The sequence below is a fragment of the Chamaea fasciata genome, unplaced genomic scaffold, assembly GCF_029207755.1.
Source record: "Chamaea fasciata isolate MVZ Bird 193981 ecotype frontalis unplaced genomic scaffold, bChaFas1.0.hap1 SCAF_13, whole genome shotgun sequence".
In the NCBI taxonomy this organism is placed as follows: Eukaryota; Metazoa; Chordata; class Aves; order Passeriformes; family Sylviidae; genus Chamaea; species Chamaea fasciata.
This window is the reverse complement of record NW_027094098.1, coordinates 2,139,717-2,162,514: the sequence shown is the minus strand read 5'-3', so window position 1 is coordinate 2,162,514 and position 22,798 is coordinate 2,139,717. Positions and strand designations below refer to the sequence as shown.

Below are 22,798 nucleotides of genomic sequence, written 5' to 3'. Positions count from 1 at the left end.
TTTAAAGAAAAGAACCTTTTGTCTTTGTCACTTATTTCACTCAGTATCTTTTAACCCTTATTACTAATTATAACCAATTTTGACACAGAATAGAGAGAAATATTTATGTACTTGTTATTAACTTGTGAGAAATAGCAGCTGGGCAGAGGAAAGTGTTCCAGAGAGGTCCTTCAGCTGGGGAAGGGATAGCTCCCAATCCTGCTTAGGAGCAGCTGGAAGGCAGAAGAGGACAGAGCTGTAAGTGACCCCTCTGGCAGCACAAAGGTACTGTGGTGTGAGGTAGAGAGCAGCTGGAAGCACCTGAGGCTTGCACGATTCAAATCCATAGGAATCCAGGCTTCTGGAGCTTCTTAGCTCTTGGAATAAGTTAGTGACAGCAACACTGGGAATGAAGAGTTATCCTTAACCTTTTAAAGCAGCCCAGGGTACTCTGAGCCATCCTTCCTCAAGGACACATTGCTGGCTCATGTTCAGTTTGTCCACCAGGACTCACAGGTCCTTTCCTGCAAAGCTGTTTTCCAGATCAGCCACCAGTGCTGGGTTATCCCTCACTAGGTACAAGATTTTGGGCTTCCCTTGGCTGAACTGCTCAAGCTCCTGTTGGCCATTTCCTTCAGCAGCATAACCCCAGAGAGTCACACCACAGTCACCAGTGAACTTGTGAGGGCGATCCAGATCAATGATGAAGATGGGAACAGAGCTGGAGCCAGCACTGACCCCTGGGGTACACTGGCAGTTCCTGACCTCCAGCTGGAATTCACCACGTGGCCTCTTTGCACTCGCTGCCTTCCAGCCCATTCTCAGTCCAGCTCACTGTCTGCTCATCCAGCCCAAACTTCATTGTGCTTTTAGGAGTTTGCAGCTTTTTGTTCTTAAGATCAGGCAGTGAGATCCAAATAGCTGTGCTCTTTGTCCATCTGTCCTCTTCTCCTTCCAGACACTTCTAGCCAGTTTGTCTGATACACTGAATTCCTACAGGTTTCATCCTGGGCAGAGCAGGAAGACACTATTAATATGGAAAAAGGAAATAAAATAAACACTTCTTCACCTTCTTTAAGTCAGTCTAGCAGCAGGAGAAAGCACCTGGATCAGATGAAAGAAAATATGTTATATTGAAGGTATGTTTTGATTTACATTGTGTATATTTGCCACAGCTGATGGTGGAAGTTAAAATAGTGATTTGGTAGTATCTTATTAAGATTGCTGCTCTCTGTCTACTAATGCTGCAATATTCTTTGCATTGCTGTGTTTGAATTAAGCAAGTTGATACTGGGAAAAGAGGCAGGGAGAAGACTTGGAAAAATTAGATTATTTCATCCCTTGGTAACTTCATGGTGTAGAACAGGACATGGAACACAGGATTTAGCAGCACTCAGGCAGTACTTTAGTATTCAAACAGGCCCCTCTGCTTAATCAGCGTTTGTGACGTTTACTGGGCTCTTCCTGTGCTCTAACAATCTTTGTCATTTTTCCTTTAGAATGACTTTTCCTTTTATTTGTAGCAACAGGCTGCCACCCTCTGGTGAAATTCGTTAACTGTTGTGTAGGGACCTGGCAGATTTTCTGAAGACAGAAGCCCTTTTAAAGTTTGAGAATCTTAGATGGAATAAATATTAATTTTTTTATTAGACAAATGAAGATACTTGTACAAGGAATAAGAAATGATAAGACTCTTTGAATGGTTTATATCAAGTTTCTCTTTCTGCCTCTTCCTTTTCCTGTAACACATGTAGAGAATGTAAAGGGGGAGTTGATTTCTAGACAGATTTTCTTCTCATCTGCCAATACTGAAATGCCTTGTTCTGTGGGAAGATCACTGGACATCAGTGTGTTACCATCTGTTAATTGCATTACTGTCCATGTTCAGAAACTATTGCTGAAACTGTGTAAGGTGCATTTTATACCATAATGTTTGTGTGCCACTGACACATCCACATGGGTCTATGTTAAAGCATGCCAAAGATGCAAGGTGTGAAAATTATTAATTATTGTTACCACAAATACCAGCTGAAGAGTGATATCTGAAAATAGTGGAGGGTCATTGAGCATTTTTTTTTCTCTTAAGTGACAGGTATCCTATCAGTTTGAGGTGATCTAAGAAATTACTGCTTTTCTCTAGAAATAAAATCCATAGGAAATGCCTAAAATTAACCATTTGATACTTCCCTGCTGTAATGCAAAATTGTCAGTGTGGTTTAAATCACAGATGAATTTGCCCAGAGGATGGTGCAAACCTAAGCAGTTGATTAAAATTTTTTGACAATTGTTTATTAAGAGTGAGGGTAGAGGTAGTTTCTTCAAAAGTAGTGCTGCAGTTTCTTCTGTGAATGTTCTATGCATCCATGGATGAATCAGAATCATTAGGTTGGAAGAGACCTCCAGGATCATCAAGTCCAACCCAACCCCTAACCTCAACTAAACCATGGCACCAAGTGCCACATCCAGTTTTTTCTTAAACACATCCAGGGATGGTGACTCCACCACCTCCCCGGGCAGATCATTCTAATATTTTATCACCTTTTCTGTAAAAAACTTTTTCCTGGTATCCAACCTGTATTTCCTTTGGCGCAGCTTGAGGCTGAGTCCTCTTGTTCTGTTCTGGTCCTCTTGTTCTTGTTCTGTTGCTGCCTGGAGAAAGAGGCCAACCCCTCCTGACGACAGCCACCTTTCAGGGAGTTGTAGGGAGCAATAAGGTCACCTCTGAGTCTCCTTTCCTCCAGGCTAAACACCCCCAGCTCCTTCAGTCGTTCCTCACAGGGTTTGTGTTCCCAGCCCCTCACCAGCCTCGTTGCCTCCTCTGGACTCTCAAGCATCTCAACGTCCTCACTGGGGAAAGAATTTCTCAGTCTGGGTGCATGGCCAGAGGAAAGAGTGAGAAGGCAAGAGAGTTTTTTAAGGCTCTGGAAGGATAAGATCATGACTATATTTTCTTCCACCTCTGAGGACTTTACTATATTTTTACAAAGCTTTCCCACTGTAGCGGGACTTCAATATCAGACTTAAAATCTTATGAAACACTTACAGAAGTACCTGTAAAGAATTCATAGGTTTAGAGAGCACGAGGATGCAGTTCCTGTTGTCCATTGCATTAACCCCAATTAGATAAAGAATTGTTTGCATTCTTTGTTGTGTTTCCTTTTAAACCTTACCAGTGAATTAGTGTAGAATAATGTACTACACAACATTGTGAGTTTGTTCTTTAACTTAAGCTACAGAATTGGAATCAGCTTTTCTGCTACTGTTGACATTGCTGAAATGATGTAACTAGTATAGCAGGAGGGTTTCTGAATGCATATAAGCCAGTGATTCATAGAAATGGAATGATTTTTCTGTTATCTCTTGTATTTCCAAACATTGCATGGGGTTATGAGTTTATGGTACTGCAAGGCAGGGGAGTCTGTCCTTGAGGGAAATGTTGGTATTTGCTAGGAAATGCACTCCTTAGAAACATCTTCAGAAGCCAGGAATAGAAAGATGCTTGCTCATCAACAGATTTCAAGTTTTGTGTTCTGTTTAGTCTTTTGCTTTTATTCTGCTTTGAAGTGTGTTTCGGAATTTCTATTTGTAAATATTGTTCTTCAGTAAAAGCCTCCCCTGGTCTGCTCTACCTCCTTTCTTCACATAGTTTTATGTCTCAATAGCAGAGGGGGGCCAACAAAATATTAACTACCAGGAGCCCAAGCAGATGAAAGGATCTCAGATATTTTAGACTTGATGCTTATTACATAGTGTACTTAGGAGGGTGGTAGGAAGGCTGAGAGATTGGGGATTGATTGAGTTCTTAGTAATATTTTCTCCTACGAGTCTGTGCCATTTCCCTAAGTCTTGGATTTTTAACTTTGTGCAAACCAGCAGTGATAAATGACCTGTTAGCTCTGTAGACTTGGAAAAAGGAGCACTAGAGGAAGTGTCTAGAGAAGAGTCACAAAGGTGCTTGGTTATAATCTCGGAACATTTTGACGTGAGCTACCCCATAATAAAGGATATGCATGTAGGTATTCTGTATGTTTATTTAATTTATTGTGAATCTCAATAGCAAATATACCCTAAACAGATATCTAAAATATCCATTTTATACAGTACTGTCAGTATTGAGAGTTCTGTGTGCTGCCCTGCACAGGAAGGGCAGGGCAGGCGAGTTCCAGCTGCTTGTTTTCCGGAATTGTAAGGTACTTCCATTAAGGAGGGATCCTTAACCCGTGTGATGTCAAAATATAAAGAGGAAAAGAATAAAGTGAAAAACACGACTACAGTTGTTACAGATAAAAATGTTTGTGCTGGCCTAAAGGGAGTTTAATAGTCATTCCTATTGAGCTTGAAGCATATGATAAATCTTGAATCCTACTTTTAATGTTCAGACTGCATCCAATTTTGTCAATAGCAAAACATTGAAGGACGTTTTCCTCTTAAAGTTGCAAGGAAAAATTACCAACAACTTCTAAAGACTTTTGGTCTGTTCTTGATATGAAACTTGCCTTTATCTCACTTAAAAGATTGTGAGGATATATTCTAGCTTAGAGACAACTACATGAAAATATTGTAGCTTTTTAGTGCATCTTTGCTTATTATCAAAAATGGCCCAAGAAATTTCCCTTGAAGTCTGGTAATTTCTGGTTTTGCAACTTTTCTTACAACACTTTCTGGGAGAGAAGCTAGGTCTCTTTTTCCTAACTGTGGAAAAAGTCATTTCCCACATGATTTTTAGGAGTTGTTTGAAAGAAAGAACATGTCCAAACTATGTGATTTAGGGAAGGCATTTAACGTCTATAATAGGAAACATCAAATACAGTTTCCAGTTCCACTTCTAAGAGTCCTTCTGTAAGATATGAAGACTTTGTTTAAATTATTCAAATGTAGGTTGAACATTGTCAAATAATACAATGGATCCTACTTAACATATTGTTTCTAATTAATTACCTCTGAAATAGCAAATACTTTGTAAACGGTTAAATAGCATAACATCAGCATTTTTTCTGCAAATTTCAAGTATTGTAAAACTGATTTGGACAAAGTTGCTTTTTGAAACAACCAACTTGGGCCTCACTTGAGGAAATTCCCAAGCTGAACACTGTTCCTGGCTAAAATGCACCGGAAGGTTGAAGGCTGAACCTCCCAGTACTTGACAGGGTTGTTGAAGAGGCTGATGCCACTGTACAGAGCTTTCTTCTTCCTTCGTCCTGTGGGACAGAAGTCGTTCACTCCCAGTTTGGCAATGTGGTTGGAATGAAGGAAGACAACCTGCAGCAAAAGGAACAGAAAAACACAGGAATGGAATGAAAATGGGGAAAATATTCCTTAGCATGTAGGTGACTGAGCTTTGCTACAACATCAGTTCCATGCAGACCTTAAGAGTAACGAGAGCTTAAAATTTGTGTTAAATCTTTAACAAAAGTCTTTGTCCTGCTGCAGTCTCTCCCACAAAGAAAAGTCATATGGCATTTTGTTAGGGTGTTTTTAGAATAATTCGACTCTATTCTTGGGGAACTTGGTTCTAAAATGCAGTTTTATATTCTCTTGCTGTAAGAATTATAATGATGGAGTATTTTGTTCTCATTCTCTGGAAACATTATTTGAGTGTAGCATATTGTTGTCCTTTTTTCCCTTTCCTAGGAAGTGTTCCTGCAGTTTGATTTTGGTTGTTTCTTTAATAAGCTTTCATGATTTCAAGCTCTCCTATTAGGAGAGTCATGGCAAAAGATATGTGTCAGTTAATTATGCTGTTTGGTTGTGACCTAATCAGTGTGACAGTGGGAAAGTCAAACAACTCAGAACTCCCAGAGCTGTCTGATAAGTTCAGTGTATGACCTGCAGGTATTTCAGTTCAGGTAATCCAGGAGGAACCTTCTTCAGCTTGTTTTTTTCCAGGTGGATTTCACGTATACTTGGGATGTTGGCAAAACTTCCATTTTCCACTTCTTTGATTTTATTATTGCCAAGGCCTAGCCTAGAAATAGTACAAGGAACATTTAATTAAAGACTAATTGAGATTCACAACAGCATTGAAGAGTTTTTTGGGGTTTTTTTTAAGATTGAAATACACAGGAGTAAACACAGGGTGAGAAAAGAACCGGGGGAAGATGATGAAATCTTGCCTTTGATAGGAAAAAAATCACTATTGATCTAACATAATTTAAATTCCACTTAAGGAAGATCAGCTCACAGCTGTTATCAGTTATCTGACATAAGCAATTGTTCAGTTTTGCATGCAGCTTTTGTAACAATAGTGGAAAGTGTTTAAATTATAAACATCGAGCTGCTTGTGAAATAAACCATAGCATTTTACCAAGCAGTGCAGCTGCAAGGTGTAGTCACTGTAATGTTCTAATAAATAGCCTAATAGCAAGTCTCATCTAGAAAAGGGTTCTTAATGTATAGCTCTTTTTAAAATATAAAGGGTTTTTTTACGAAGCAGGACTACCTTCCTTTCTATTTCTAGATTTTCCTTATATTTTTTGCTATAAAGCTTCAGCCTGCTTTGCTCAGAAGATGATTCAGAAGCTGGAGCCATAGGTCGTTTGGAATTGCTCTCTCTGCCCATTCTGCCATCCCCTTTTTCCTCCATTCTTTCCTGATTTCTTCAGAAACTAAATTTGGTATCTAAAGGCAGTTCAGTAATTTCTGTTACCAAATTCAGTGCTGCTCAGCCATATTTTCAGAGTTCTTAACTGAGCTTTACAGAGAGAACTTCCTTCTCTCCTATTTCAGTGATTCATTCCTCAGAAACACACATTTTTCTTTAAACCTCACTGCATTTGAAAGCACTTACCAAATTGCTTACTTTACCAGCTGCTGTGCTTATGAGAATAAATTTATAAGAATTAGAAGAACTTAGGATGGTTATATTTTGTTCTTATCCTACTTTTCTGTCGCAGACTGTTGGCAAAACATGTAATAACAAGACTAATGTGGGAGTTTGGGGGTGCGTTTGGGTTTTAAAGTTTGATCTTATTTAGAGCAATTCTTACTAAAACATCTATAATTTTTATTCTCTTTTTTTCCCATTAACAAGAGAAGTATCAAATAAGAGATCTTCCTGGGCATGACATTTTAACAAATAAAGGGATTCAGCCTGGAAATTTTACCTTTGAAGGTCTTTGTATCGGTTAAAATCCTCAACTTCAATTCCTGTGATCTTATTGTCATCTAAGTGAAGCTCCAGAAGACTGGAGGGCAAACCTGATGAAAAAAAAAATGCACAGTGTGAAAAAAACAAAATCAATTTATTTTTGTTGGAATATTTATTATGTTCCAAAAGGCTTCTTTCCTTTGTGTTTAGAATTGGGTGAAGAATCTTGGGGAGGTTGTCTGCATCAAAGAATTTGGTATTACATATAAGTATGTTAGTGAAGAAAATCACCAATATAATTTGGTTTAAAATAATAACTTAAAAAAAAGCTGTGGAAGGGCATATGCTAATTAAGATATATAAGAGTTCCAAAATTTGGTAGGTTTTCTGGCTTCCTTTATAACAACTCTCATGGTTACTTTCTCAAAGATGTTAATCCTGTGTTTTGTGCGTTTATCTCAGAGTCTGTAGTCAAAGCCTGTGGAACCAGGGACAGGTTTTTGAAGATCTGTAATTTTTTTCTACATGATGTAGCAGTTGTGCTGTCGCAGCTGCTAGGATGTGACTGGGAGGAAAGCTTCTGGAGTACTTGAAGAAAAATTGTGGTATTTGATAGCTCCTTCCCATGCCAGAATATTTTCCCTTGCCTTTCCAAAAATTCCAAATCCAGACTGCTGCTGGTGACTCTTTCCACAACATCCTCTTAGTGAGGGCGAGGAAAGTTTATCCCAGCCTGAATTAGTTTGCTGCTGCTGGGCTCAGTTTTCCCAGCTTCTGTCTAGGTGGCAGCCGAGCAATTCCCGCTGCTCTCTGTGGCTGGGACAGCGCTGCTCCCTCCCGCTGCCCTGGGATCTGAAGGGATGTGCCTGCTCCCCAGCCTGCCTTTATTCTACTTGGAAGGAAGTTTGTTTGTTTGGGCTTTGTTCCAGTTTGCATTCCAGCTCACAGTTCCGGGTGCCTAAGTGACAATATCCAGAGGGAAGGCCACCCACCTGTCCATTTTTAGTACCTTTTACACGCTACGTTTTTTAAACCTTTGTGCCATTGTAGCATTTGCAGAGAGAAACATCTACAAACTCAGTCTGCATTTGTGGTGAACGAGTTCACCATGAAATCTGTTTGGTGTGTTTATGTATCTGACACCACATCTTGGACCTCATACTGTGGGTCTTTACAGGAGATTTCTCTATAACAAAGACAAAATTGGAATTACTTTATGTTGGGATTTTTTTTATGCTAAGTGCCAGGAGCTGATACCAAATTGTTTTGGGTTTTTTTTTGTTTGTTTGTTTTGGTTTTTGGGTTTTTTTTGTGCTAGGAAGTATTACATAGGCAGACAGAGGCTTTCTGATCTTAGTTATCTGAACAATTGGGGTGAGTTGGTTTTGATTATTGTTGGGGGTTTTTTTTTAGCGTTCTCTTCTACAGGGATCCTTCTGTGTATCTATATGTACACATACACATACAGATATATGCATACAGGAAAAGATTAATAAGAAACAAGTTCTTTATCTGAATGATCACAAATAAACACAGGGGCCAACAATTAAGTTTCCCTGTGAGTTAAAGCATAGAACACGGTGTTTTGCTTTGTTTCCTTCCTTTTTCTCTTGGCTGGTAGTTTTGAGTGGTTGAAAATCATGAGAATTTGGTTCCATACCACACTGACCTGCAGAAAAAGCAGGTGGAGTGTTGTACTGAACTCCTTTATGCCACATTTGTGTTTGTGGTGGTCAGTGATTTGTCAAATTAGTGTTTTAATTTATTTTTACCTCCAAATTACAAGGTTGGGGTTTTTTAATATGGAAAAGTGATTTGATTTTGTACTATGTTATGGTGAATTTAACTAAATATTAAAATTAAGTTTTACTTAGCGAAACTACATTGGACATCGTATTTGAGGCACAGTGTGACTTGAAATATTAAAAATTAAATTTAGAAATTTTGGAGTTAAATTTTATATCCATAAAGGAAGTGGGTATTCTGCATCCCTTATGACCCTGATGAAATATTGGGGAGTTTATCTTTTGTCCGTGAGGATTTTCGGGAGGCTGACGTGTGAAAGGTTTGAAGTGACATCAAATTAAAAATTTCTTTGTATTGTTCCTCATGAGACAAGTGTCTGGATATTTTGTGAGAGGAGTGGAGGGAGGAGGTGGGAGAGGCAGCCTGTGTGCTCTGTGGTTGTGTATGAACTCTTCTGAGATGGAGAGTTGGATACTAAGCTCGAAAAGAAAAGGTAGGAGGTGGTAGTAGTAATTTGGTAGTAATGAGAATACGAAACGGTTTATGAATTTAATAATCCTTCAGATGTTCAAGCATTTTATTAAGGAGTATCCTGGTATAAGTAAACTAGAAACGGGCATGGATACCTACCTTTAGGAATTGAAGTTAACTTTGCCTCTGCAATTCGGATGTGGTAGATATTCACCCCTTCAAAAGCCCCTGGCTCTATTCCATCATTGTTAAGAGGATTTGCACTCATTTCTGCCCAAGGGGGAAAAAGAAAAGCATTTATGGCATAGGAATTTTGTGTAGGTTAGACTAAGTTATAAAGAGCTGATTTAAATTTATTTATGGTTTCTGATATTCTAAGCACTCATTGATGTTGAATTTTGATTGTCTGTTCTGAGAGGTGTCACAGCTCTCAGTGAATTAAGGCTGTGTTACTTGGCTTGCAGGATTATCCAAAACTTGACCTTTGTAGCAAGTTCACTTAGAAACTAAGTTGTGGGGGGTATTCCCACAGCACGGATATCTCTTTAAGAGGAAACTGTGCCTTGGGGAAATGTTTAACTGGAAATTACATATAATGTGTTCCATTTTTGGAAAAGATATTTTCTGTTCTACTTAATTAGCCTTACCTAAAACATGTAGAGACTTCATTCCTTTAAAGACATCCCTGGGGATTTTCTTAACCTTGTTAGCATGAATTCTGAGCTCTGCCAGAGTTCTGGGTAGATTTGTTGGAATCTCTGTCAGTTGGTTGTGGGACAAATACAGTCGTCGTAGCCTCTTTGTTGGTTGAAAGGCTTTGGGGTGGATCTTGTATATTTTATTGTTGTTCAAAGCCAGTGCCTGTGAGAAATGGAAAGAGCAATAGAAAGCTTTCTTTATCCAGGACTGTTATGACCATGAATTTGAAGTCATGGATTTGATATGCAATTCAGCAGTTAAGTATTTAAAATATTTTATTTTTCCATCCTAGCAAACTTTAGCACTTTGTAGATGTTTTGGGCATTTCAGTTGATTGCGAAAACCAAAGAAGAACCTGAAAGCTGGAGCATTATTTAGAAGGTAGGGCTAACAAATTGCCAGTGGATCATGAGAATTGGCAAAACAATATGTTGTATTCAGATATTTTGTGGGATTGTATGGGGATTATATACTTCGTTGCTTTTGTTCCTTAATGCAGACAAATTCTCAAAACTCAGAATCTCATCTTTTATTTCAACATAATGCTGCAAAGTAAAAGCGAAGTTTTTAATGTGAGTTTCTTACATGTTAGTATCTCTATGTGACCCATGAATTTATATTTTGTCATTTCCAGCTCCTTTGAATTTCAGTCTCTCTTCTGTAAAGTACACGAGTCTTTTGGGGGCAGCTTTCTCTTCATTGCTATGTGTTAGTAGAGAACTTGTAATGAGTAACTACAGACAACAAAACACACATTATCTGAAATGATTTTGCATGTCAAATCACATCTCTGCATTTTCATACTTGAACTATCCATTCCTGTTCCTTTTTTATTTCTTGGAGTCATCTCCTCTCAGGAATTGTGTGGAAAAAAAGTAAACCAAACAATTTATTTTTTTTTCCCCAGAAAAAAATGAGGTTAGCTCAGGGAAATAAACAGGAGATGCTCCTTCCTAATCCAAGTTGCCATCTGTGCCTTTGCTAAGCAGACTCCAGGACTGAGCCAAGTTGTACAAAGTAAACTTTGCTCTCAGTGAAAATGTTGTTCGGCCTTGTCACAAATGAACCAAGGAGAAAAAGCAAAGCAGCTCAGTGTCCTCAGCTATCACATAATTAAGTGGTGACTCTGGTCTTTAATGTGGTGATCGCTGATGGATTCCAGTGGTTTTCTCAGTCATTGGGAGATAAGAGACTCTTAGATCTTTTACACAGAATATAAACCACAGTTTGTGCATTTACCCTTTGCTTGCTGCTAAGTCTGCACCCAAGCACCAGACAAGAGAATAGGAAATGCTTCATTGCCAACTCTGAATTTATATAGTTCCTGTTTTCTCTGTCCTGTCTTAGGCTATAATAACTTACAAGCTCATTCATAAACACTTAGATCTAGTAGTTTCAGATTTTTCTCAGAAGCCAAATACGACTGAAAGGATTTGTTTTATAGAATCGCAAAATTATTTTGGGTGGGCAGGGACCTTAAAGCCCATCCAGTGCCACCTCCTGCCATGGGCAGGGATACCTTCCACCATCCCAGGGTTCTCCAAGCCCCATCCAGCCTGTCCTTGGGCACTTCCAGGGATCCAGGGGCAGCCACAGCTGCTCTGGGCACCCTGTGCCAGGGCCTGCCCACCCTCACAGGGAACAGTTTCTTCTTAATGTGTTAGGAATGGTCCTTATGTTAGTTTATTGTGTGTCATGTCTTTCTAATGGAGCACGGAATGTAATTAATTTGCTATAAGTTATGGAACAGATTTGGGGTTTAGAGTGAAAATTTTAAAATGGTCAGTAATTGTTAGTGTAACTAGATCTGGATGTTGGATCTAGGGTGACATCCAATAGAAACAAATATTCTAAAGCAGATTTAATCTACTTCCCAGTCCTCTGAGGCTCTCATTTCCTTTCATCATAAAGGGATTATTCTGGACTGTAAACATCTAGATTTATCAGTTGCCAGTGATTTTTGTTACAAAGCCTGTCTCTACATGCATAATTGAGCATGGTAACAAATGAGGAGTAAAGCCCCTGACTTTTCCAGTAAATCAGTGTTTCTCTGTTTTCTGTTCAGGTCAGTTGGATTTGTAGCATTGGTTTCAGTGCTGTGTATGTGTTAGCTGTATGTTCTGTTCTATTGAAAATACCCTCAGAAAATACCACTGTTCTCCTGTGAGACAAATTCCTTCTGCTATTTTCCAGCTAAGCAGATAAAAAGGATCACTTGCCTTCCAGCCTTTAAAATGTAGGGAATGTTTCTGTGCATGCTAAGAACTGAAAAATCTTGAGAATTTTTTTGGTTAGATGAATATGATACATTTTCTGGATATTGTAGAAAATAGTTCTTACGGCTCAAAGGTATTTGCTTCTTACTGTGTGGGAGCACTCAAATATGCAGGCATTGGACTATTTTTATCTATATTATTGGAGAAGGAAAATACTATTTGTATTTTTAAAGTATCTAAATATTTCAGATGAAATATTAGTAAAACTTGGGAAAGAGCAAGCTTACATAAAGTGATGTGAGTCCTTGGAGATCATTTTCCTTGACCTCTTTGATTTTGTTGTTTTGAAGGTCAATCATGCGAGTATCTGGCGGGATGTTGCGAGGAATTGATGTCAAACCTACATAAGGATGTGACATAAACAGAAACATTATGTGCTGTATATAAGTCCAAAGAAATTGACTACTAAACATCAAAACACGATAAGATTGTTGATGAATATGGTGGGGAAGAAAATATGAACAGCCATAAAGCAAAGGGTAGAAGGGAATTTTTGATAGTGGGAAAAACTAATGATGTAAAAATGTACCACAAACATTGTGCGTAGTTTTGGGAGGAATTGCTTCTGCCCTGACCATGAAACCTAAATCAGGACTGCTCATTGTGGACTCTTTGCATCTGTGAAATAATCCTCAGAGCATGGGTTGTCCTATAGGGCAACTGTTCAGTCCCTGGAGAAAGGATCCCTCAGGAATCCAGGGTGGTGATTCCCTGCTGAGGAGCAGGGCTGTGGATTCAGGGGTTTCTGCTTAGTGCTCAGTGCTCCTTTGGACCTCTGCTCTGCTCTGTCCATGGCACTGGGGCGGCTGCTGAGGGTTCATTCAGGTCGTGGTGGGGCTGAGAAATCTCTTCTTGGTGTGGGCAAAGGAGGGTCTCCACTGCCAGCACTTCAGTGCCAGTACCAGAAGTCAGTAACGTAAATCAGTCCCAGTAGTATTAATCCCCCAACCCAGTCTGCTGTTCAGTTACAAATCCACTGCAGTTCAGGCCATCTGAGATCCTGAATCAGCAGAGGAGACTCAACAGGGACAGGAACTTTTTTTGAGTGGAAATGCTGATGCATGAAATGCTAAATGCTGTCCAATTTATTAACAGTTATTCTGTAATTAATAGATTGCACTTATCTAAAGATGAAGTCTATTAATGTGGGATTTTTTCTATGTGGGAACTCATATAAAGCAGTTTGAAATGTGTAGACCAGATACCTTAACCACAGTTTGCTGCTGTCAGCAAAAGTTTTTTGATTCCTTAATAATAACAGATTTTTAAAACCTCAGCAATTTATGTATGGACTGTGTTTCTAAGACACGAGGAGTCCAGGATGAAGTTTAGGAAGGTGACAGGGCTGTGATGAGAACAAATGTCATTGTCACTGGGCTCGTGGTGGGAGCACAGTCCTTCGATTGACTTGAATCACAGGAAAACTTCAGTGAGCACTAATAATTCAAATTGGCACAATTAATAATGAATTCACCTTTAGGGACTGGGATGTACCTGCAGCACTGACAGAAGCACATTTGCCTTTGGCTAAACCAGAGATGCTCACTTTGGTGGAAGTTAAGGTGAAAGAATACTTTGCATCCCATTTATGTGCCCGCATCGTAATTCATCCTTTAAAAGACAAATCTACCAAAGGAGAATCAGACACACAAATTCAGTCTTACCTAGGTCAGAGCAATGGACAACTCTCATATAGCACTGGCATCCAAAGGGGCATGTTGGGAACAGATCAAAAGGAATTAGTGGTAGAATGGGTTCTGTGGTTGGAAATAGAGAATTGTCATCATCGTCGTCATCATCGTCATCTTCCATATCTTGGAGCATCATATTCTTTAGTGTAAAATACGAAGGACCAGTGAGAGATTTGGCAGAGCACAAAGCCAAGAAGAGAAGGAGTGTGTATCCTTTCATATCTTCTTAATCAGAATAACCAATCTTGGAAAGTGAACAAATGAACAAAAAATAAACACTAGAATCAGTGAATAGGGAACAAAATAGTCTGTTGTGAATATTGAGGTTTAATTAGTATATGAAGGATAAATAATATAATCCATGAAATATTAATAAATACTATAAAATACACATAATAATAACTTAAATTCATTAGGCATTAATGTAATTTCAAAGTATTTTAGTTTAGCTTTACAAATTTACCATCATTTGTTTCAAGTTTTGAAGTGGAATTTTTGTAGTAAACTTTACCAGAACTTGGAATATGATTTATTTTATTTGTTCTCAATAAAAAAATATTTTTAGTGGGATACATTGGCATATGTGCATTGCTTATAAAATTGGGAAGTACTCGATTAGCAGTGCATAAAATGCACTCAGCAGGATACTTACTAAACACTCGGTATTCCACTCCCTAAACACTTTAATTAAACTCTTCCTCGTCTAATCTGAAGTTTTCAGTCCTGACAACAGCTTTTCCCACGTTCTAGTCATTTGTTTATTATTGCCATTGATAGAAGTTCACCTGTGCATGCAAACACATCTCACAGAATTGTAGAATCCCAGTACACTTTGGGTTGGAAGGGACCTTAAAGATCATCTCATTCCACCCCCTGCCATGGGCAGGGACACCTTCCACTATCCCAGGGTGTTCCAAGCCCCATCCAGCCTGGCCTTGGACAGTTCCAGGGATCCAGGGGCAGCCACAGCTTCTCCAGGCACCCTGTCCCAGGGCCTCCCCACCTGTACCAGGAAGAATTTCTTCCCAGAATCCAATCTAAACCTATTCCCTGCCACTGTGAAGCCATTCCCCCTTGTCCTGTCATTCTAGGCTCTTGTAAAAAGTCCCTCTCTGTCTTTCTTGTTGGCTCCTTCAGGCACTGCAAGGCCACAGTTCGGTCACTCCAAAACTTTTCTTCTTCAGGCTGAGCAGCCCCGATTCTCTCTTGACTTCTGTTTGAGGAGGGCTCTTTTCTCTGAGAAGGACTTTGCATGTTAGAAATCCATGTCAGTGGAAATCAGTGACTTAAATTACACCCCGAAGAAAAGCTGAAATCTGGTCGTTTTGTGTGTGAATTTTTCAATAAACATAAGTAGGGGTTTTCTGTTTGGTGGGTTTTTTTCCCTTGCCCCTACAAAACTAGGTGCAGAGGAGAGTAGAGATAGTAAGAATTGCCACAGAATGCAACAAACTGAGAAAATGTTGTAGATTCAGCCCTCAGCTCAACACTGTTTCCCTCCAAAGCCCAGTCCCAGGAGTCATTTGGAACCAAAAATGTGTTCCACAAACCAAGAGGGGCTGCAGGAAACTTTATTGTGCATGTCCTGTTTATGAAAGTGTTTCTGTTTAGACTATCATAGGCCTCCTTCAGGCGATACTAAACAGGTGTTAATTCCTGTTTGATCACCTAATTAAATGCTTGCTGATCTGTTTGAAGATGAAAAATGCCTTTTTGTAGGCATGTTGTCATTGGTCCTCCACTGCAGGAAAAGGAGCGCTCTGGTTTGTACTGGGGTTTGACTTGGCTTATTAAAAAAGAGGGGTTTTTTGTACCACTTTTTTCTGTGCAAAGTCATTTTGGTGTTTATTGGAGGGGGTTCATAACAGCATTAAATGCAAATATCTTGCATACCTTGCTACTCCTGTATCTGTGTCTGTTTCAGGGAGTTTAAGAAGAAGAGAGCTAACGGTGTTCAGATAACAAAAAATGAATGCAGTGACTTCTTTCCCCCAAATACATGCCTGAAATCAGAATCACAAAGTACTTTGTATCTTGCAGGTAAACAACACATAGCTGAATTTCATTTCCTGTAGGATTTCAGTTGCATGCCCATTCAGGTAGGGCATGTACTTTGACTGGTGTAACCATCTTTTTAAAGAATCTTCATGTGTATTTTTCCCATTTGTGCTCAAAATAATGTTCTCTTGCAATGCTCCTAGAGAGAATTTTGTGGTGGTTCTTGCAATCCCTTACAGTGTCTGTCCTTGGAAGACTCTTTGAATATAAACAGTGCTGGGAAGAAGGTGTGGAATCTCTGTTTGTTTTTTTGGAGAGAATAGTAGTCATCTCTGGCTGTGCACCTTTGGAATATTTAGCCTTTTCAGTTTTCTATTTCAGCTTCAGGAAAAGGCCAAAATCTTTACTATTTCAGTCATACAATCAATTAGGAGATGAGGAGTTGGAAGCCTTTCAGACTTCCAAGTTCTCCTTGTTCTTGGGCAAGTGGTTTAATGGCTGGGCTGTCACACATGGGCTCTCAGGCTCTCTGTTCTCCCCTGGCAGTTAAGGTCCTAAGTGATGAAATGCCCTGTGGCTTATCCAGTGATGAGACACTATTTCCATATGTAGGATATCAAGTGTGATGATGTCTTGGGACATGGACTTTCCAAGTTCCTGCTGACTTCAATTTGTGAGAGGCACTGGCTTTGTAGTTTCACTGGATGTAAAAAATAAATTTGCATGTATGTTCCTAAAATGTTCTTTTGGATGGTGCTAGGAAGTTCTCTTACGAAACAACTTAAAAATCTGGTCCCACATTTGCATCTGTAACAAATGGATTGCATATTTCCTTTCACATAGCCAAAAATTAGGATTTCAAAGTATTAAAAGATTGAGGCTGTGATTGGAGTAGTGGCCGATTTGAACTCTTGAAAAACATGTGTTGTTCACAAAGTTCTAGAAAGGTAGTGTTGAAATGTGTCACTGATGACCTATATTGGTTCTGTGAGTTAAATCTCTTGAAAACAAGTCCCTTTATGTAAAGAAACCTGAGTTGTGGGGTTTTTTATTTTAAAGCAAAAAGCCCTTGCTTCATTTTCCCATTTTGTCTGTAGGAAATCATTATTATTAGCTTTGTAGATAGGAATGATCATCAAGCTTGACTCCAGGTTTACATTGGCCAAAGAAATGCCAAAGAATGTATCCTAAAGAACTGAGTTTTATGAAGGTGTGGGGGTGGTTCTTTTCTGCCTGAGGTTTTGAATTTCCCAGTAAATAGATGCTGATATGACTCTGTAAAAGTGCTCTGATTCTGCAGCTCTTCTCAAAGAACTTACACAAACTTTCTGCATGCTTAAACTTCAAGAATAAGAATTAAAAGAAAGCCTAAAATCCAAGATCCTTGTGGTCTTTCTGAAAATACTCTCATGAAGGTTTTATGAAGTACTATTTCAGAAGGTATAGGTATAGCTGTGCTTATGGTCCCCTGCTGCCACTTGAGCCTGGCTGTGCTCCCAGGTACCAGCTCTTCCTCTCAGGCTGTTCACTGAGCTGGTTGAACTCACTACACCAGCACAAAAATAATGTGAACAACAAAAAACCCCAACATATTCTTTTCAAGTGAAGAAACTGAGTCAGCTTGGAGTACCAGAACCAGCACAAAAGAATGGGTGGAGCAGCCTGGTTGACAGGGCTGGAACATTAGATGGAAAGAGAAGGAAGGAGGAGTGATGGGGGAGCCATTCCTGACATATTCAAGCTGTTAGACAGGCTGAAGTGCTCTGTTAAATAATCCCCTGAGCAGCTGGTTGTCACTTGGACAAAGCCTGGCTTTGTCCATTCTTGTTTTAACAGACCAGAACATTGAGAATGAGTCTGACAAAGCTCCATTCAAGCTCCATTGTACCTTCTTTACGTCAGTCCTTCTTATCCTTCTGCACAAAAAGCTTTTGAGCAGCACCTTCTCCCTGGAACATCAACCACCCCAAGGTGAGGTGACAATGTGGAGAGATGCTCTAAGGTGCTTTCCTGAGGCGTGTAACTGTCCAAAAATCACTGCACTGGTGGTTAGGGACACACTTATCCTCACTAATGTGGTCATCTATACCCAAACTCATGTTGCCAAACAACACATGGGACACAGGCACTTTTTATGCTATTAGGTATAATTTATAAATTATTAAATGCAGATGATGTCACAGTATAATTTAATATGATTAAAAGCCCTAAGATTTTATGTGGAAAATTCCCATGTTTCTGTGATGTGAAAATTCTAAACATGAGTTATGGGAAGGAAGTCCCTTTCAGTGAGAACAGAAGTTGTGTTGTTAGCATAGAGACCCAACAACAAATAACTCTGAATTGCCTGGCAGCTGCAAACCAGTCCAGCAACGTGGACTTTGATGCCTTATCAGTTATGATACTAAAAGACCTAATACATAAAGTTTTTAAGTCGTAAAAAGACTCTAAATTATATTTAGAAATCTCTTTTGTTACTGGTGTACAGAGACAAATTTCCCATGGCATTGTTTCTGAAAAGGAAATGTTTAAGTGACCCGGTGGATGTCTTTGCAAAGGCAAAGAAAAGTCCCTGTGTCCATTAACACAAATCATTGCTCTGTGCACAGATTTTGTCCAAAGAAAGGCAAGACCATAACTGTTTTGAAATCTATATTTAAAAATAGTTCTGGTTCTATTAGTCACTGTCCCATTCCAGAAATAAAAGGAGTTTGTTTAACTCCTTATCCACTCCATTGATTTACTTAAATTGCTGAAGAAAAACAGGAGGAAGGTTTTTTTGTTAGTAAGATTACTATAGAAATGTCTGTTGTCAGAAATAGTCCAATACTGAAGTTGAGCGGTAATAATTAAGAGGAATGTTTACGAAGTAAGTTGTGTTTACAGACTATTTACTTTTCATGGAGAGCTGCTTGACTCTTGTTACTGAAGTATTTATGAGCATTTTTAGGTTGTAGCTCATCTGCAGTTCATTCTTTCCTGAGTTGTTTTTAATTACTTTGCTGATATGTATTTAAAAAACCCCACCAACCTGAATACCAAATTACAGAAAGTTAACACTGAGTTGTTACTGTAAGAGCTGCTGTTATTGTAGAGCAGATTTTCACAGATGATTATAACTGAGAAAAAGTGTTACAGTCAATTGCAACATTTTTCTGACGAGTCTTTGACAGTTAAATAATTCCCTATAGCTCTATTTGTGTTTCAGCTCACATGTAGTAAACACAAGTATTTCAGCTGCACGTAAATTTTCACATATTCTATTTTAAAAGTGGCATTTCTAATTCTAAATTTTCTGATATTATTAATCGGCATATAGTGACTGACAGTCTTAACTCTTTGCTGCTGTTTATATAGAATAGGTATTCAAACTGGACATACCTTGCAGGTTTGGAAGTTCTTCCGGAAGCACTGGGATAATCCACCTGAGGTCCTTATGTCCAGTTATTTCATATCACAAAAAAAAAAAAAAAAGGAAAAAGGAAGATAGAGTGAGTTCTGTGAAATAAAAAGGATATATAAAGAAAAAAGTCCACTTCCAAGCTTCTTGATCCTTCTGGCACCGTGGGTGATACCAGAGTAAAGGGCTGCTTCAGATTAGCCCATCTTAGTACTGAAGAATGATATTAAGGAGACTTGTTACCACTCATATGTTTTTCATCACTGCTTGTATTAGAGCCAAAACTTCTGGCTTAACTCTAGACATCTAGTGGAAGACTTTATAAAACCTGTAGTTTAATAATAGTTGACATCAGGCCATTGGAAGTACAGTGAGGTCCATTTCAGGTCATTCCTGCTGTGGAATTCCACTTATTTATGATTTCACTAGCCATTATTCTTTTAAAAGTGTGACTTGAATAAAACTATAAAACTTCAGCCAGTGGCAGAATAAACCAGTAGCCTGCAGTGACCTGCAGGCTGCCAAATCTTTCTAAAGTTAGAAAATTAGGACTTTATTGTGTAGCTTATAAATTTTAGCTCTGCTTTCAGGAGGCAGCAATTTGGCTGGGAACAATGGTTCAGGAATGTAAAATGTAGATCAGATTTTTAATCAATATAGCTAATTTCTGTCTCGTGTGCATGGGAAATAAAGCATATCTATTAATTAAAACAGAGACAATATTTGCAGTATTCTGTGATTGAGATTGTGGGTTTAAAACCAAGTCTTTGAGAATGTGCCCTGTTACAAAGTTTGTACTGAGGACCACATCACAATATTTAGAAACTGGGTTATTCTTTGTTTACCTTTCATAGGCCTCTGTTTATGTAAACTTTAAAAATGTTTAATTAATAGAGTTTACCTAAAGCAAGTCTCATAGTCAGGGAAGCACTTTGTGTCTTTAAATTTACAATCCATTATACCCAGTTCCATGTGCATCTGACTTCATCTGTTTCTTTAATTAGCTCCTTTCTGTGTTAAAAGTCTGGTCTTGCTTTGCAAAAAAAAGCTTGGAAATTTTACTTGGGATTTTTTTTGTTATTATTATACATGTAATGTGCTGTTTGCAAAATGCCTGTACAAGTTGCATAATAGTTATTTTATCTACTGTTACTTTCTTAAGGAAGAAAAAGATTCTATGCCAAAAATTCAAACTTTAGTGGTGTGATATCAACAAAGACAAGACTTGTGTTACCTGCAGCATCGCTTTTGATGTGTTCTAGTTCCAGCAGCACAGATGGATGATGATAAAGAGTCTCCCTATCACTTTTCCCAAGGAATAAAATTGCAGTTTCAAAAGCAATCACATTCCCACAGAAAAATCTGAAGGATGATCTTAAGCTTTTTTGAAATCTCAAATTGCATATATCTGCATTCTCTTGCCTACTTGTAGAAACCAAAGCTTCCTAAGCAAACACTCCCCTGTGTTTTGAATAGCTTGGTTTGGATGAGTTTACTTGAGGAAATTAGTATTAAATTGCTGTTTTTAAAAACCCTCCAACATTTTCTTGGCTGTTTAATAGAAGGGAGCAGGGCCTGAGGGTTGTGATATAAATGTACTGGTTTCTTTTTTCACTTCCTTCAGTAGCAAAGTCTTGAATCAGCACTTTCTGCTCACCCTGGTTTTGCACCAAACTATTCTTGAGGTTTAGTAACGTCTCAATTGTGGATGAATACTCGAGGTTTTTATTATTATTTTCTCTTTTTAGTTGCTTCTGGTGGTAGGAACACATTCCTATGTGTATAAAGTTTGTCATGGCCAAGTACATAATGAAGACGACACACAAAGTGGTAGTATCTGGAAAAAATAGAACATTCTTACCTTAAAGTGGATTATCAATCAATTTTGCCCAGTATATAGTATGAGTAGGGCAGAAATAAATGTAGCTCACGTGCTGTTCTGGTAATGCAACTGTTTAATATCTCAAGACATAGATCCAGTATTTTGATGTGAATATGATTGCAATCTAGGGTAAAATGCCCAGAAATCACCTTCTCAGGTCTCTTGACTACTCAGTTCTGAACTTTAGATGTTACTCTTGACAACAGGACTTAAAACTTAACCAGTGCTTCTCAATCCACTTTATGAGCCTCTTCTCTTAAACATCTGGAGCACATTTTCAATGTCTCGGGTTTTTAATGCATGGTGTTGGGGGCTTAGTGAAGAGAGATACTCTCAAATAGTAGTCTGATGGTATTTTCTTTGCAAGAAAGTATATTTTGCAAAGAAAGATTGGTATATTTTCCAAAGAAAGATTATGTGTTTAAATATCTAATAGGTTATATAAGGTCAGACTGTTTGCTCAGAACTTTTCAGTGATTTCTGTTTCCACCAATGAGACAATTGGTTGAAAATTAGAATTCTGTCTTGCCTTAAAATACTTACGTAACATTTATGAGTAATGGAAATTGATTTTTAAGCAAAGAATAGAAGTATATCCAACACATATGTGGTTCAGAATACTGTCTCACTAGGGTGAAATATGCAGATGAAAAAGAATTTGGATGGTGTTTTGTATTGTAAATTATCAGTGATACAAACTGATACATTTGACTTCTTTCTTGAAAATGATTGTATTTTCTATTACTTGTCTGAGAGAGTAAACACACGCTGCCATATGTGGCTAATGCTTCCATTGCAATCTCTGTTTTAAGCCAGTCTTGTATACATTTGTTGTTCTAAAGCAAACTAAGTATTTTTTCATTCTCTAGCACTGTTTATAAATGTGGTTTACATAATGTGATGAATCTAACATCAACTGCACAAAGCTGCCTTGGAGCCTGCCCATCACATTTTAATAACATGACATATACTTTTTGTGCTCACAACCCGTCCATGTGCGATGTGGTCACATATTTTGGTTTTAGCTAAATTTTGGCTCCTCTCAGGCTGGACTACACCATCTAACCAGCTGAGTATACAAAATCTGCCCTTCAGCTTTTTGTAGTTCGGTTTGATTCTTCAGTATCTATATATAAATATATTTAAAATATTTTTTTTTGTCATCGTGCGTGAATCAACTTTTGCTTGTTAATAGTTTTTAGTGTGTTTTTGGCAGCTGACTTTAAAGCTGCATCAAAATACAGTTTCCTTTGCAGTCAGAGTCCTCAGTCCCTCAGTGATGTTTGTTAGCAACAAAGCAATATTAGAGGGCGGGTCAGAACTTGCAATATGGAGAGCTTGTGTACAAAAAGAGCCATAAAGTCAAGTGTACGTGTCCAAACATCCATGGGATTGTCAGGGTCATTGTGGCTTTTATGGATGCAAGGATGTGGTGACCTGGAATGACTGGAGAGGCAAAACATCACCTGGATGGTTTTTCATCTTTGCAGACAGTTTCTGTTGTCTCTGGAGCATCACTTAACTTTGTTCTATCTCAGGCTACAAATTAATATGATTTCCTCACTGTGG

The 22,798-nt window shown here is 38.5% G+C and overlaps 2 protein-coding genes across 7 annotated transcripts in view; one reads left to right on the top strand and one right to left on the bottom strand.

The window, feature by feature from the left end:
• CENPP (centromere protein P) overlaps nt 1-22,798 on the top strand; it is a 113,720-nt gene that overhangs the window by 47,872 nt on the left and 43,050 nt on the right. The window lies entirely within an intron of this gene.
• Nucleotides 3,999-19,615, bottom strand: ASPN (asporin). The gene is made up of 8 exons (XM_066195350.1): nt 19,329-19,615; nt 13,923-14,193; nt 12,486-12,598; nt 9,931-10,144; nt 9,443-9,553; nt 7,083-7,176; nt 5,806-5,944; nt 3,999-5,238 (listed from the first exon to the last, which is right to left on the bottom strand). Exons 2-8 carry the CDS (start codon nt 14,167-14,169, stop codon nt 5,041-5,043), a joined length of 1,116 nt encoding a protein of 371 aa, XP_066051447.1. The 5' UTR covers nt 14,170-14,193; nt 19,329-19,615; the 3' UTR covers nt 3,999-5,040.

Bases quoted from the DNA above. Each gene is read 5' to 3' on its own strand.
- ASPN (XM_066195350.1), bottom strand. From the start codon at position 14,169: ATGAAAGGATACACACTCCTTCTCTTCTTGGCTTTGTGCTCTGCCAAA. The intron at 7,177-9,442 runs GTAGGTATCCAT...TTTTTTCATCAG, and splicing joins GTTAACTTCAATTCCTAAAG to GTTTGCCCTCCAGTCTTCTG. The intron at 5,239-5,805 runs GTCATACACTGA...CTTTTGCTGCAG, and splicing joins CTGAACTGAAATACCTGCAG to GTTGTCTTCCTTCATTCCAA.